Raw genomic sequence first — 16,513 nt, forward strand, 5'->3', positions numbered from 1 at the left:
GTTTCCCAGGAAGCTTTGGGCAGTGCACTGGGGGTGAAAGGCGGGTTGCTAGGGGTGCGAAAGAGAGCTGGAGCAACCAGTTCTTACTTTTCTTTCCACTCCAGAACAGAATCATAAGCACCAACTAAAACTCTGTGCTCGTAGCAACTGTAGCCCGGTCGCTGGCATTATTTCTACCTGTTAGCAAAGATCTGGTGACTTGGCGACTATTGAGTCGTGCAACTTTTTTACTGCTAATTATTTATTTTAACTTGAAAATTCTGTCTCTGTACAATCAGAAAGTGCAGGTAGTGGGTGTGATCCTGGCCTTTATTTATTTGCATTTCTTAACACCTGTTGCTAAGGAATGCTACAGAGGATAATGAGACGCTGAACAGAAGTTTAAGAGTGCACCGTGCTTGGAACTCTTATTTCACCATAAGGCACAGCATTCATGGGAATTGGATCTGATGAAAAAGTGATATCCTAGGGGGAAACCCCAATAAGAGAGATGCTTCATATTCCATTAAATAAAATTAATAATTTCTCCATGCATTTGTCCAGCCGCTTTATAAATCCTTATGCAACAGACGTTATGAAGACCAGGAAAGAAGAGCTGGTGTTTGGCATATACAACACAGACTACATTCTTAGCTGGTTAACCGACAATGGGATTTTCACCCAGCACAAAAAGATGTTGGTGTCCACTTACAAAACGCGCTTGGAGAAGAATTCCCGGCTCTTGGACATGCTGATGTCTCAAGGTGAGCGAGCCTGCAGGCTTTTCTTCTATCCCTGCTTAAAGACAGTAGAGCCAAGTTTGTACAGCTCCATGAGACACTATGTCAGTGAATTCAATGAAAAGATCGGAGACGGGAAAAGACAGCTAGTGGGGTATCTGCTTGAAAAAGACAAAGATGGCGTTCAAACACCTGTTGAACCAAGGCGGGATGGCAGCAGCCCCCGTGTTTTATTAAAGAAAGTAAAGCCTAAAAAGACTGCCACAAGAGAAATTCAAGACCAACCTAGACCTCAGGTAGCAAAATCTAAGCAAGTGCCTTCTGATTTAAACAGCCTCTTTGGTGCAGCTGCAAAAGGTGATCTGTCTCTCATGAAGGAAATGCTGAAGGATAATGACATTAATGCTGTGAATTCGCACCATGAAACTCTCTTACATATTGCTGCTTCTAATGGCCAGGTTTCCGTGCTTGACTATTTAATTAGCAAAGGCGCTAAACTAGAAATAAGAGATAAAAATGGAAGAACAGCACTCCACAGAGCATCGGAGAAAGGCCACGCCGAGGCGGTGAGAGCTTTGCTAAGCGCCGGGGCAAACCTCTATGCCGTGGACAACGAGGGTAACGCGCCCCTTCATTTAGCTGCCCGAAACCAGCATTTTGACGTCGTGAAAATGATGCTGCGGGACGAAATCGGGAACCCTAAGAACAGACATCACTTCCTGCACATGGCAGCGCTCACGGATGACAGCGAGTTGGCCCGACTGCTGCTGGACCACGGGGCCCTCGTGGATGCAAAGGATGAGCACAAGATGACCGCTTTGCACTACGCTGTTGCAAAAGGGTTTGCGAAAACGACGAGAGTGTTGCTAGAGGCTGGGGCTGGCACCGATCCCGGCATTCTCGATACCGCCTTTAACAGCAACAATCATGCCATCTTCAGCTTACTGTTACAGTATTCCAAGGAACTCTCTCCAGACTCTATGGTGTCTGCCCTCTTTAAAGCTGTTCAGGCTAACCTGCATGGCATCATCATGGCTTTGATCGATAGGGGCACAGACGTGAATGCCAAAAATGACGTGGCATATACCCCTTTGCTTTTGGCGGCAGAACTGGGGAACAGGGAATCAGCTGAAGTGCTCATTGAAAAGGGGGCTCACCTGGACGACAGGTTACCGAATTTAAACACGGCCCTGCACCTGGCAGTTCAAGCTGGAGCTATTTCCACTATAAAACTGCTCATTGAGAAAGGGCTCGGTGCTAATGTTGGGGGCCCGGGAGACCAGACCGCCCTCCATGTGGCTGCTTTTCATAATAAGCCAGATGCGGCCGACGCTTTAGTCGCTGCCGGAGCCAAAATCGATGCGGTGACCAAGGACTTAGCCACCCCCTTGCATATTGCAAGCCAAAAGAGTAACCTTGAAGTCGCTCAGTGTTTGCTTCGACACAAAGCAAAGGTCAACATTAAGGATAAGCTCTCCAAGACACCTTTGCATCTAGCAGCCGAGGCAGGAAATCAGGCAATGGCGGAGCTGCTTCTTAAATACGGTGCTGACCCCAATATTACTGACAAGGACAAAAAGACTCCACTTCATCTCGCAGCCATGAGCGGTCACCTAGGCATGGCGCAGGTGATGCTGGGCTCCAAGGCGAGGTTTGGAGTCAAAGATATGGACGGCTGTACCCCCTTACACTATGCTTCAAGCAATGGCAGCACCGAGATAGTGAAAGCCCTCTTGACTGAAGGGAAAAACAAAAATATCGAAGAGAAAAACGTATGGCGAAAGACACCACTGCACCTCGCCGCAGAGCACGGCCACAGCGACTTGATCGGGTTGCTGCTGAACCACGGGGCTTCCACGCACGCCCTGGATAACAATCGGGACACGCCCCTGCACTGCGCGTGCAAGGCCGGCCACGTCGGCTCCGTGCAAACTCTGGCGAACTGGTCTCGTGGAGAGAAAGCAAACCTACAAGCGACGAACAGTCTCAAGAAAACACCCCTTCAAGCGGCGGAAGCCGGCACAACAGAAGGTCACCAACAGATTGTAACATTTTTGAAAAAGAAAATGTTATTAACCAGGTAGCTCTGGGAGGTAATAAGCGTAAGACCGGGATTAATAACGGAATCCTGCTACAATCATGTCGCCAGCTGCGGAAGCCTAAGAGAGCTTATGGGGACAATCTATAAAAGGCGCTTAAAGTTAGGGGCCCAAAACTAAGGCCCTCTATTACAAAGGTACACTAAGGGTTGTAGCGCGCGCTAAATCAATGCGTGCGCTAACTGCTAACGCGTTCACAGGATAACAAGCACGCGTTAGCATTTAGCGCGTTTAGCACACTAAAAAGCATAGCGCACCTTTGTAAAATGGGGGTACGCGCTAAGCTAGTATTCAATAACAGCAAATGTATGTGTCTGAGGGAAAATTCTATAAATGATGTTCAAAAATGGGCACCCCCCCCAAAAAAAATAAAAAATCATGTCCTATGAAGAGTGTCATGGAATCGAAGGTAGCATTGATTCCCACACCTAAGTTTGGATGTCAGCCTTACACAAACTGGCACCCTGGTTAGGCACATTGAGGCAGTATTCTGTAGCTATGTGGGTAACTTTTCAGAACGTTCCTGACACACCCATGCCCCACCCATGACCACGCCCTTTTTGGAATAGCGCTACAGGTGCAAATTTTAATGAGTGCCCATTGACATCAATAATTGGATGTTGCCACCCAATTGATTGTTGAGAACTTGTTAACCAATTAATTAGTGGGCGCATCTCGGCAGTGTGGCTAAATTTGAGTGCCAAATATAGAATCCAAGGGCTAATGTGTTATAGAATATTAGCGTGTCAGCACTTAGGCACCTAAATTTAGGCTTTACTACTTTGGGCTCAGTGGCAGGTGTAATGTGGGCACCAGAATGCAACATTAGCCATTTGGTGGGAGTGTGTGGCGCAGTGGTTAGAGCTACAGCCTCAGCACCCTGAGGTTGTGGGTTTAGATCCCACACTGCTTCTTGTGACTCTGGGCAAGTCACTTAATCCCCCCATTGCCCCAGGTACATTAGATTGTGAGTCCTCCAGGACAGACAGGGAAAAATGCTTGAGTACCTGAATAAATTCATGTAAACTGTTCTGAGCTCCCCTGAGAGAATAGTATAGAAAAATGAATAAATAAATAGTGTGAAATGTTTCAGCCTCTGATAGCTAGAGCTAGTATTGTGACATCACAATGCCTCATTCCACCAATGCCTAAGAGCCAACCTCATCAGTGATGTCACAATGGCTTGATTGTCCTGTACTTGGCTCAACTTTAGTACATTTTGATTTCTAGAGTGGTGCAGTGGTTAAAGCTACAGCCTCAGCATCCAGAGGTTGTGGGTTCAAACCCACACTGCTCCTTGTGACTCTGGGCAAGTCACTTAATCCCCCCAATGCCCCAGGTACATTAGACAGACTGTGAGCCCACCAAGACAGACAGGGAAAAATGCTTAAGTGCCTGAATAAATTCATGTAAACTGTTCTGAGCTCCCCATTCATTGTACACTACTTAGGATCCCCTTGGAGTATATAAATAATAAAGGACCCTTTTATCATGCCGCGTTAGGGTTTTCTTTATCGCCGGCCTTGGCGGTAAAAGCTACGATGCTCAACGGAATTCTGTGAGCGTTTGAGCTTTTACTGCAGTGGCCAGCAATAGAAAACCCCTTATACGGCTTGATATAAGTAGGCTAAAAGTAAATAGCACCTAAGTACACTTAGGTACCTAACTGCTATTTCATACTAATTTTAGAGTAACATAGTCAATGAAGGCAGATAAAGACCTGCAAGTCTGCCCAACAGTCACATTTGTTATCAAGGCAATGCTGAACCACCATCCAGTATATTATTACATTTTACTTGCTAAGTTACACTATAAGATGCTTTCCCCTCCTCCCGAAATCTAATCTAGTCTTCAATTTATATACCGGGTCATCTCCCAGAAGAGGTCGACTCGGTTTACAAGTAATTAAAGACCAGGAAAAAAAACAACCCTGAACAAGAGCATAAGAGAAAATGAGTGTTGTAGAGCAATCAATTTGTTCAATATTTAGATAAACTATTCAAATATTGTGTAAATAATAACGTTTTTAGGACTTTACGAAATTGTTGTAACTGACCTATCAATCTGATAGAGTCAGGAAGTCCATTCCACATTTCTACCGGTTTATAAGCAAAAGATTGACTGAGTTTCCCTGCCGATTTAATTCCTTTGAAGGAAGGGAACAGTGGTTTATATCTCTGTGTATTCCTCGAACTGCAAGATCTAAGGGTATTCCAGTATAAAGGGACCAAAGGGCCAAATATTCCATAGAGAAGCTTAAAAATGATGCAGGTGCATTTAAAATGGATCCTAGAATGGATTGGGAGCCAGTGAAGCTCTCAGAACAGAGGAGAGACATGATCGTACTCAAACAGTATGAATGTGGCATTAAAATACGCATACTCGCTCCTGATCCATCCTTGCCATTTTCAGGGCTCAGATTATTAAAAAAAAAAAAAAAAAAAAAAAGTCTGCCCTGCATTGGCCATACGTCCCAACTACTGAAGTTGCCATCAAAACCTACTAAAAACATAAGAATTGCTGCAGCTGGGTCAGACCAGTGGTCCATCGTGCCCAGCAGTCCGCTTACGCGGTGGCCCTTTGGTCAAAGACCTACTCTCACCTATCCTGATCTGTCTTGCCATATACAAATTTTAAAAAAGGGGGGGGAAAATCCACAAAAAATATATTCCCATACACAACAACAGTGGAAACGTAACAACCCCAACAGTCTTGTTATCAATGTTGTACAATAGATGTTCTTTATGGAGGAAAATGACCTCAGTGAAAGGGGCAGACCGCAGTACTGAACATTCAGCGGTGTTACTGACCCATATCCAATTTCAATCATAGGTTTAAAAAAAAACCTTCGGTATCTTTTAATGTATTATAACTGCACAGTAAAAGCCGGCACTTATCTGATATCCCTAAGGAGTATCTCCATTTCACCAACGGCTTTTTTAAGGGAAATCGGACGGGTGTGAGTATAACTCTGTCTAGCGCATAAACAGAATACCCAAAAATTAAATCAGGAATGATGCTTTTTGAACCCAAGTGTATTAGACATAGAACAGATTCAACTTTGACACACCGGGAAATCAAACAGTTACACAGCTATAGAGGTCACTAATTAGGGCTCAGAGAACCGTTGTTTATGAGAGACCGTTGGGTGAGCAAAATTTGCCCGAATTTATAATATAAATGTTTCACTGAAGTCTCCACCAAAGTTGTGTATTACCTATTTAAAGCTATAAAGCATTTTTCGCACGTGAGAAGAAGACCGTTTTTTTTTTAACGTTTTAAAGGTATTTTTAGTGCAGTGATTGAGAAATGAGCCGTCTAAGTAGTGGGAAAATTTTGCTCACCCAACGGTCTCTCATAAACAACAGTGAAAGCATGTGAACAACTATCTAGCTGCCTATCTGGACATCCTATTGGTTCTAGAGAGGTCAAGCTGAGCAAATGGAATCCTCCTCTCAGAGGATATTCCTACATTGTGTCCAAAGTGTGTGAGTAACTGACAGTTTTCTCCTCCAAAGTACACAGAAGAGCTGAGCCATTATTCAAAGGGCTTATATTCCGTTCTTTGAGAGTTAGGATCGTAAATTAGTCTCTTTAAAAATGTACTAGGAATGAGTACCTAGATTAATGCTTGTAGTGTCACTAGGCTTCTAAACTTAAGAACCTAAAATGTTGGTGGCACAGGAGTGGCTTTAGGACAGAGGAAAAATATAGGAATTTAGCACTAGGCACCTCAATTACACTTCGTAATCTAGACCAGGGGTTGGCAATTCTGGTCCTCGAGAGCCACAGCCAGGTCAGGTTTTCAGGATATCCATAATAAATATGCATGAGATAGATTTGCATTCTCAAGGAGTCAGTGCATGCAAATCCATCTCATGCATATTCATTGTGGATATCCTGAAAACCTGACCTGGCTGTGGCTCTCGAGGATCAAAATTGCCTACCCTTGATCTAAACCAGTGATTCCCAACCCTGTCCTGGAGGAACACCAGGCCAATCGGGTTTTCAGGCTAGCCCTAATGAATATGCATGAGAGAGATTTGCATATGATGGAAGTGATAGGCATGCAAATTTGCTTCATGCATATTCATTAGGGCTAGCCTGAAAACCCAATTGGCCTGGTGGTCCTCCAGGACAGGGTTGGGAACCACTGATCTAGACAAATGAGTGACAGGCTTAAATTTGGGAGCATAACTTTTGGGATAATAAGGGGGATGTTTACTAAGATGTTTACTCTGGAGTTGCTAACCTGCAGTAACTCGGAATCCTTTAAAAAAAAAAAAAAAAAAAAAAGGCTATCTGGGAGCAAAGGGCCATATGTTAACAGCCCTGTGCTTCCAGGCAGGAAAAATGTCAGCTTTAAACTAGCATTAGTTTTCCTGTAGTAATGCAGCATATGAAGTTCAACAAGCGGTGTGCTATTCAATTTACATAATAATGTAAAATAATGCACAATATTGACGTTTAAGACACATTAATGGTAAAACACACAATATATGCCTAACATACATGTTAGTAACTACCTCCTCAAATTTAGGTGAATTTGTAGTGAGACCTCGGGCTCCTAATTTGGTCAGAAAATAGGGGATAAATTTAAGAGCCTAACAAATGCTGGCTTTCACAAAGCTGCGGTAGAGGTTTCTACCACGGGCCTGCATGGTAGATGCTCTGACGCTCATCGAATTCCAATGAGTGTCGGAGCCTTTACCTCGCCGGCCCACAGCAGAAACCTCTACTTGCAGCTATGTAGGAGCCTTTAGGTATCTACATCTAGGAATTTGGCTTTATTTGAATATTGATCTCAGAGAATCAATGGGCCCCTTTTACAAAGTTGCAGGAGCGATGCTGCTGCAGAAAATGCACCGAAGCCTATTCAATTCCTATGGGCTTTAGTGCATTTACCGCAACAGTATCGCTACCGTGGCTTTGTAAAAGGGGCCCTAAGTCTATTATCACGTTTTGGAGACAAGTACTCAGCTCAGCATTGGTATAATTTGTTAAGACATGCTCTACACCAGATTTCCCCGGACACGGCCTTCTTTCCAAGGACATGTCCGAGGGTCCGGATGGCTTTTCAAAACCCGGCACTTTGTCGGGGAAACTAAAAAAATAAAAATTTTGGACTGCATACCCGTACGCGATACTAGAAAATGTAAGGGAAGATGCCCTTTTACTAATCTGTGCTAAGAAATGGGCTTAAGTATATCCTTACACAGGCCTTTCCCTTACGCTAAGCCCATGTCTAATACGGTCATTAAAAAGCAAAGATACTTACCTGTAGCAGGTGTTCTCTGAGGACAGCAGGTACTTACAGTATTCCCAAATATGGGTGATGTCATCCATGGAACCCAGTATGGACATTGCCAAGTGCACTGTGACTTTAAATCTTTAGGTAGTGCCCATACCACATGCGTGTCATCGCTTTTCTGCCTGATGTCAGCTCACAGGACCATCAGTTCTCAGTTTTCTGCGGACCCGAGGAGCTGCATCTTCAATTTTTCCTCAAGGTGTCAAGCAGTGTATCTTCATTTTTTATTGTTTTGGCCTTCTATCTATTTTGAGACCTTTTTTGCCCCAAGGAGTGTCGATGGCTTCCGGTATACATTTCACTCGAGCTCCCCAGGCATTCTCTCCTTTCCATAATGCTTCTCCAGCCATCTCTCCTCCATCCATGCAGTTTTCCAGCCCCTCATACTGTTTCTCCCTCTCTCCCACCCTTCATCCATGCTATTTTTCCATCCCTCCATCCCTGCTGTTCTCCAGTCCCCTCCATGCTGTTTCTCCCTCCCTCTCTCCCTTCATCCAAGGTTTTTTCCAGCCCTCCCTCCATGCAGTTTCTCCCTACCTCTCTCACTTCATCTATGCTGTTTTTCCAGCCCTCCCTCTCCCTTCATCCATACTGTTTTCCAAGCCCTCTCTCTCTTTATGCTGTTTCTCCCCTCCTCTTCTCTAACACCGTTTCCCCTCACAACCTCTCTAGCTTCCAACTCCTCCACCTACCTTCTCCTCAGGCCCGGACGCCGTAACTGAATTTTCAGGCAGCCGGCAGTAGCAATACGGTCTCACCTTGTTGTTGCTGCCGGCTGGCCGAAGATTCTGCTACAGCAGCCAGGCCCAGGGAGGAGAGTTGGGAGAGCCGGCTAAATCCGGAATGACCCTTTCATTTGAGAAAAAGAGGACATGTCTCCAGACATCTGGTAACTTTGTGTCCTTATAGAGGCCAATGCAAGGATATTGGTTGCCTAGTCAAAGCTTCAGACTTAAGCCCCCCCCCCCCACCGCCCACTAACTTTCAGGCCCATTTTGGACACCCCTCTCTCCTTATTTACTGTTTAAAACCCTGCTCTTCAAAAAATTCATCCAAAAACCCTAACCCCCTTACCTACCACCAACTCACTTCACCAACCTCTCACCTTCATCCAGAAAATTCCAGTTACCCAAAAAAAAATTGCAAAAAAAAAAAAAAAAAAAAATTGCATCCTCACTGGAAAATGTCCAGTAATCTCCTCTGAAATGTTTACATCCCTGGAAATGTCCAGACAATTCTTTTGTAATCCGCCTTGAACTGCAAGGTATAGGCGGAATAGAAATCCGTAATGTAATGTAATGTAATGTTAATTAACTGCATTTCCACTTGATGGTGTGAGAGGTATGAAGTTACGGTCTGGAAAATGAAAAAGTATCAGGAAAATCTATCTGTTTTGCTCTGTAGACATATTGGCCACAAGCCCAGTATATCCTGAACAAAGCATACAAGGACCAAACGGAATATGCAAACAAAGTAACCGTGAATAAATGAAGGTAAGTAAATCTGTGGCATGGATTCACACAAACAGTTCTGTCGCCACCTGTTTCCTCTTTCTAGAGCACTTCCTTTATTATTGTTTATATTGGTTAAAACAGTGTAGCTGCTCTGTTAGTCACTTTCAATGTAAAGCAATTAATGTGGTTTACAAAAATGCCTCAGAAACTACACAGTGATATCTTTTTACTGGACTAATACAATTTTGATTAGCTCTGTGGAGCTGACATTCTCTTTTCTCATGTCAGAAGGAGCATAAGACAGCAATATTAGGAAACTGCATTTATTTGAAAGAAGGAAAATGTTAATGATATTTCCCGTGTCACGTGCAGCCTGAAACAACAGAGAAAACCCCCAAATTTAGATTTTATTCTTGTGAGTCCACTTTTCACAGAGTGTAAGGTCTTCACAAAGTGAATGCACGCTTCACATGCGCACACTGTTGATAAACTCCCAAATTCCATAATTAGCACCTAACATTGTGCATATACATAACACAACATCATACTTCTTGACCGCGTAACCATAAGTTGTACGCGGTTTACAAAAGATTATAAACTAAAGACAATTTGATAATGACAGAAAAATTATTCGACCAAGTATTTTGAGAAAAGATGAGTTTTCAATTGGGTTCTGAAATGTTTATGTAAACAAGCTCCAAGCAATAACAATCGAAATTCTCTATCATGGGAAGCCACTTGGAATGCTAAAGTACGGTCAAGAAATTTCTTGCTTTTATAGCCCTGTAATGACGGAAAAGTAAACAGGGCATGAGATCTTCTACTATATTTATATGTGTAGCCAATGTTCGTGTACAGCTTAATTGAATTGGCCTAATTGGTGCAGATAATTGACAACTAACACCTCATAATTGATGTTGACATTAATTGGAGGTTAACTGCTTACCTTGGTAGAATTGAGTCTATAAAAGTTATGTATCAGTTCAAGTGCATGATGCTGAAAAGGGGGCGTGGTTAGTGGGCTGATAGGGTTGTGGTGTTACACTACGCGCAGGTTTACAGAATATGCACCAATGAGCACATAACTTAGGCGCAGGTGTGTAGGCCTGGTTTTCATTGGCCTAAATCACAGGTGTCAAAGTCGGTCCTCGAGGGCCGGAATCCAGTCGGGTTTTCAGGATTTCCCCAATGAATATGCATGAGATCTATGTGCATGCACTGCTTTCAATGCATATTCATTGGGGAAATCCTGAAAACCTGACTGGATTATGGCCCTCGAGGAGGGACTTTGACACCCCTGGCCTAAATGGTTGTGCCTAAAAGTTATCGCACCTAAGCAGCGTTAAGCGTGATTCTACAAGATGTGCGTAACATTTAGATAGTCACGCTTAGAACCGCAATTTTATAGGTGTGATATCTCGTAGAACCAAGCCAAAAGAGTGCACACCGCCTTGCAAAGAGCCTGCACTGTTTATAACATTGATCTCTTTGAAATTTTAGTAGGGCCAAGTTCCTAAATGAATGCTCCTAATTTAGGCAGCTAAAAAGTCGGTGGCAAAAAGAGTGGATTTAGGGCAGGGGAAAAGACAGAAACTTAAAAAAAAAAAAAAATTAAAACAAAATAAAATGAAATTTCTTATAAATTGCATGGGAACTAAAAAAATAAAAATTTTGGACTGCATACCCGTACGCGATACTAGAAAATGTAAGGGAAGATGCCCTTTTACTAATCTGTGCTAAGAAATGGGCTTAAGTATATCCTTACACAGGCCTTTCCCATGCGCTAAGCCCATGTCTCATATGGTCATCAAAAAGCAAAGATACTTACCTGTAGCAGGTGTTCTCTGAGGACAGCAGGTATTTACAGTATTCCCACATACGGGTGATGTCATCCATGGAACCCAGTATGGACATTGCCAAGTGCACTGTGACTTTAAATCTTTAGGTAGTGCCCATACCACATGCGTGTCATTGCTTTTCTGCCTGATGTCAGCTCACAGGACCATCAGTTCTCAGTTCACTGCAGGTCCAAGAAGCTGCGTCTTCAATTTTTCCTCAATGTGTCAAGCAGTGTATCTTTATTTCTGATTTTTTGGCCTTCTAGCTGTTTTGAGACCTTTTTTGCCCCAGGGTGTGTCGATGGTTTGCAGCATACATTTCAGTTGAGCTCCCTGGGCCATCGAGTCTATTGACTTCTTCTTGTTGGCTACTTTTCCTTCCATGTCAAAGAGAGGTCCGAGTGTCTCTAAGAAATGTACTCGAAGTAATCAGGTGCAAATGTGAGGATGATCTTAATGACACCTTGGGTGTTATTGCTAGATACATCACCGATCACATTCATTAAGATCATCCTCACATTTGCACCATATTTAATTTCACATCACTCATAGTTAACATCATCAATCAAAATATTTCATTTGCTCATCAGATCATATTTTCATATCTGCGCTTACACTCATATTAATATCCATATGGCTCCTGAGGAAGACACTTTAGTTGAAACACGGACCGTGTTGGGTCCTCCTTATAGATTACATTTGTGGATTACTTCGCTGAATAACCAATAAAGTCTACATTATGAACATCTGTTTCCACAGTGTCTTTTTATTTTGCACTGCCATCTTTCTGTGGACACACACTGGGTCAAGTTTGGCTGACTCAATGTAATCAGACCATTTCAGACTCTGATCCCCATTATTGGCATGCTCAGTGTCTAGGTCCTGACTGTCCTTGGAGAAAGGGATTTTCCCTATCTGTTTTATTTCTGGTCGTGTGCTAATGCTGACATTAGTGTGTGGCCATTTTTTTTTTTTTTTCATTCCTATTTAGGAAGTGCTAAGGGTTCCCACGTTATGGACATGCTAACCAGTTACTACGCCAGTGATGTCAGTGTGCTAACTGGCTAGTACATCCAAGCCCATTCTTCTGTTTAACATGGAAGCACTTGGTGCTTCCTATTTAGGTGGTTATAAGTGGTCCCAATTTAACTATCTGTTAGGTACAATGCATTAACTACCAAAAATATTCCATGCCATACTTCCAGTACAAAAAGCATTTTACATGCAGTTTACCTCAAACTAACTGTAAAAATATTATATATTCCCTTATTGTAGCTCTATGCTAGCATTTGACATGGCATAAACTGGGTGTAAACCCCCAGGTTCTAAATAGGTCACCCAAAATTTGGGTGCCCAGGGGTAGATGAGTGTGTAAATTAATTAGCTAACAAGGTATCAACAATCAATAATTGGCATTAGTGGGCAACAATTTGCATGCAGATCTGTATCTGCCCTAGTCACTATTCCATAACATGAGTGCCTAAATTTCATAGCACACGATTCAAAAAGGGCATGGCCATGGGAGGACAGGGTTATCAGATGTCCAGTAAAACCTGGACATGTCCTCTTTTTAGAGGACTGTCCAGCTACCTGGACAGACATTCCAAAACCCAGCAGTTTGTCCGGGTTTTGGAAAGCTCTGGCCACGTCTGGAGGGCCTCTGAGCATGCGTGGATGATGTCACTCGTGTCCACATGTGCTTGGAGACCCTCGGATGTGACCCAGAAGTCAGGAATGAAAAGATGAAGCTTTCGGGGATGGGGCTGGGGCGGAAAGGGGTGTGGCCATGCATCTGGGATTTGTCCATACAAAATATGGTAACCCTATGGCATTCCTAGAAGTTAGGCATAGAATAATGTCATTCCTCTGCCTAGGTTGGGCACCAACTTTACACCAAGTTTCAGCAGGTTTTAAATCCAACTCCCAGCATTAGTTGTGAGATCCACGCTAAGCTAGTATTCTGCAAAGGACATACACCCTTTACAGAATCCTATACTATACAGAGAGCAATAATTGTATGTTTGTTGGAAATTTTATCTTGAAAATGGCTCTAAGGATTTTGATGAAATGTGGAAAGGTTACATTTTAGAGTACCAGAAAGCAATTTAGCTAGGTGTCAAGTATGGGAAAATTCATTGGGGTAGGAGAGTCTTTTGGGGGATTGAAAAGACATTTGAAGCAGCACCAGAATGAGGCTTGGTATGGACTGAGAAAGACTATTGGAGCGCCAGAGTGATGCTTGGAACACACTGAGAAAGACTATTGGAACATCAGAATGAGGCTTGGAACACACAAGACTACTAGAGCATCAGAGTGAGATTTGATAGGCTACTGGAGCACCAGAATGGCTTGGAACACACTGAGAAAGATTTTAACACTTAGCCTGAGGAAAAAGATAGGAGGGAAGGTTGGCTGATAAAACCATGCTTTTACTTATCTCATACAGCCATGTCCTAGACGTGAGGATGTACTTATCAGAAAAGCTAAACTGCCAGCATGCAAACACATACACAGAAAGACCTTAAATTTTTCTGAATTATGCTTTATTGAATATAGTAGTTGTACTCACAATTAGCAGGTTTTCTCAGAGGATGGCTGCCTCTGGGCACAGGTTTCTTGGTTACAATATGATGTAGAAACAGGTGAAGGTTTGGAGAGTAGGAATGAAGAAAAAGCAGAGAAGTGAAGTATTCCAGGTGTCAAGAGAGAAATACAGCTAGTTATTCTTGCATGAGGTCAGATGCTTGTGTGTGCAGTACTGATGTGTTTGTGGTAAATAGATGGTCCTTAATCAAAGGGGGGGGGGGGGGAGGGGCCAGCCATATGAGGCTGATGCAGGCAGAAGCATGAGTGTGACCCTGAACAATGGGACAGAGACAAGCACTCAAGGCAATGGGGGGTGGGGGGGTGGGGGGCAAGAGAGATCCCAATAGGAACAGAGCTTAGCACCAGGAAGCAGAAGAAAGGTTACATCTTGCTGACCTTGTCAAGCCAAAGGTATAGAAATGACCAGGAAGTGAGAAGTGAGACAAAGGATTCAAGTTTAGATGAGAGAAGAAAGGGAGGTGGTCTTAGGAGAAAGACCACTGGCAGAGAAGCCTTTACAAGCAAGCAGGAGTGGATGCGGCATGTGTTAGACTACATTGCCCACAATGCCTAGCTCACATATCCTGGCAAGAAGTAGCTTCAGCAATAAAGTTTTGTGAAATTACTGAATTACATAAAGCCTATTGGAGCCCTGTCACAACCAGAGTAAGGCTGTAACGGGCATAACACCAGATTGGGAACTTCACACAAAACACACAGTTCACAAACACACAGGAGGGAAGATAGGCTGATAAAAAAGACAGGAGGGAAGTTTGGCTGATAAAACCATGAGGTTGAGCACTTCACACATCAACACACAGTTCACAAACACACAGGAGGGAAGTTTGGCTGATACAACAATGAGGTTGAGCACTTCACACAAAACGGAAGTTGGGCTGATAAAAAAAAGGACAGGAGGGAAGTCTGATAAAACCATGAGGTTGAGGACTCCACACAAAACATACAATTAATAAACATACTGGAAGAAAGTTAGGCTGATAAAAACCATGATTTCAGCACACAACCTGAGGAAAATTAAACAGCTTGGCACTTCACTGACCCCACAAGAGGGCAGTTATGCTTATAAAAGCATGATCTTAAGACACAACCTGGGCACTTTACAAATACACAGGAGAGAAGTTAGGCTGATTAAAATCATGATTTCAACACAACCTGGGCAGTTCATAAACACACAGTAGCACAGTTACGCTGATAAAGCATGATGTCATGATATAGTTAACAATTCTTTCTCACAAAGCTCAGTTGTCCAGGTTCTATTAGTTTAGTGAAGATATTTTCCCAGCCTAACTGGGCACTATTTACTGAAACCAGGCATATGCGCTTAAAAGTGGTTAAATAAAAGAGCTCCAGTCAATTGATATCACCTAATGACTGCAGCAGAGTTAATCTCTATTCTGGTCAAAGAAGAGCGATCAAAATGATAAAGGGGATGGAATTCCTTTCTTATGAGGAAAGACTAAAATGGTTAGGGCTCTTCAGCCTGGAAAAGAGATGGCTGAGGAGAGAAATTATTGAAGTCTATTAAATCCTGAGTGGAGTAGAACCGGTACAAGTGGATAGATTTTTCACTCTGTCAAAAATTACAAAGACTAGGGGACACTGGATGAAGTTACAGGGAAATACTTTTAAAACCAATAGGAGGAAATTTTTTTTTTTCACTCAGAGAATAGTTAAGCTCTGGAATGCATTGCCAGAGGTTGTGGTAAGAGCGGATAGCGTAGCCAGTTTTAAGAAAGGTTTGGACAAGTTCCTGGAGGAAAAGTCCATAGTCGGTCCTTAAGAAAGATATGGGGGAAGCCACTTCTTGTCCTGGATCGGTAGCATGGAATCTTGCTACTCCTTGGGTTTTGGCCAGGCACTAGTGACCTGGATTGCCCACCGTGAGAATGGGCTACTGGGCTTGATGGCCCATTGGTCTGACTCAGTAAGGCTATTCTTATGTTCTGTGTTGTCTTCTACCACGAGAAATGCAATAAAATAATTTTTAATAACCCTTTGATAGAAACCAGCTGGAAATGCACTGCTGGAATGGGACTAGAGTCTAGACTCCAGACTAAACAACAGCAGAGCGGCTTCACATATTTTCCCAGCAAGCTAGCCAGCTGAAAGCTGCTCCTGACTGAGCCTAGCAGATCTGACCTTCAACTTTCTATACATTATAACTGTATTAAACTGTTGTTCCTATTCATGTTCTTTCATTAATTTAACCCGTAAAAGTATTATTTTGGGGAGCACACGTAAAATTATCACGTCAATAAAGTTATTTGAACTGAATATTCCCCCCCCCCCCCGTTCCTGTCTCTATACTGGCTTCAAATCCCATTTTAGGGATGGAACACGCAAGCTTTAGAATCCACTAAAACGCGTACGTGTGACGTAGAAAGCCAGGTCTCCCTCTGTCCCGCCCCTAAATCGCGTGCTAGCTCTGTCAGAGACCCGCGAAGAAAGGGAGATCCTGTCAGGTGGGACTGTAGTGCGCATGCAC

The 16,513-nt window shown here is 43.2% G+C and overlaps 1 protein-coding gene across 1 annotated transcript; it reads left to right on the plus strand.

The window, feature by feature from the left end:
- Positions 1-392: 392 nt before the first annotated feature.
- LOC117346796 (ankyrin-1-like) lies at positions 393-3,763 on the plus strand. The gene has a single exon (XM_033916895.1). It carries the CDS (start codon positions 491-493, stop codon positions 2,801-2,803), a length of 2,313 nt encoding a protein of 770 aa, XP_033772786.1. The 5' UTR covers positions 393-490; the 3' UTR covers positions 2,804-3,763.
- Positions 3,764-16,513: the final 12,750 nt, after the last annotated feature.

This window comes from Geotrypetes seraphini, chromosome 12 (assembly GCF_902459505.1).
Source record: "Geotrypetes seraphini chromosome 12, aGeoSer1.1, whole genome shotgun sequence".
Classification (NCBI taxonomy): Eukaryota; Metazoa; Chordata; class Amphibia; order Gymnophiona; family Dermophiidae; genus Geotrypetes; species Geotrypetes seraphini.

Bases quoted from the DNA above. Each gene is read 5' to 3' on its own strand.
- LOC117346796 (XM_033916895.1), top strand. From the start codon at position 491: ATGCTTCATATTCCATTAAATAAAATTAATAATTTCTCCATGCATTTG.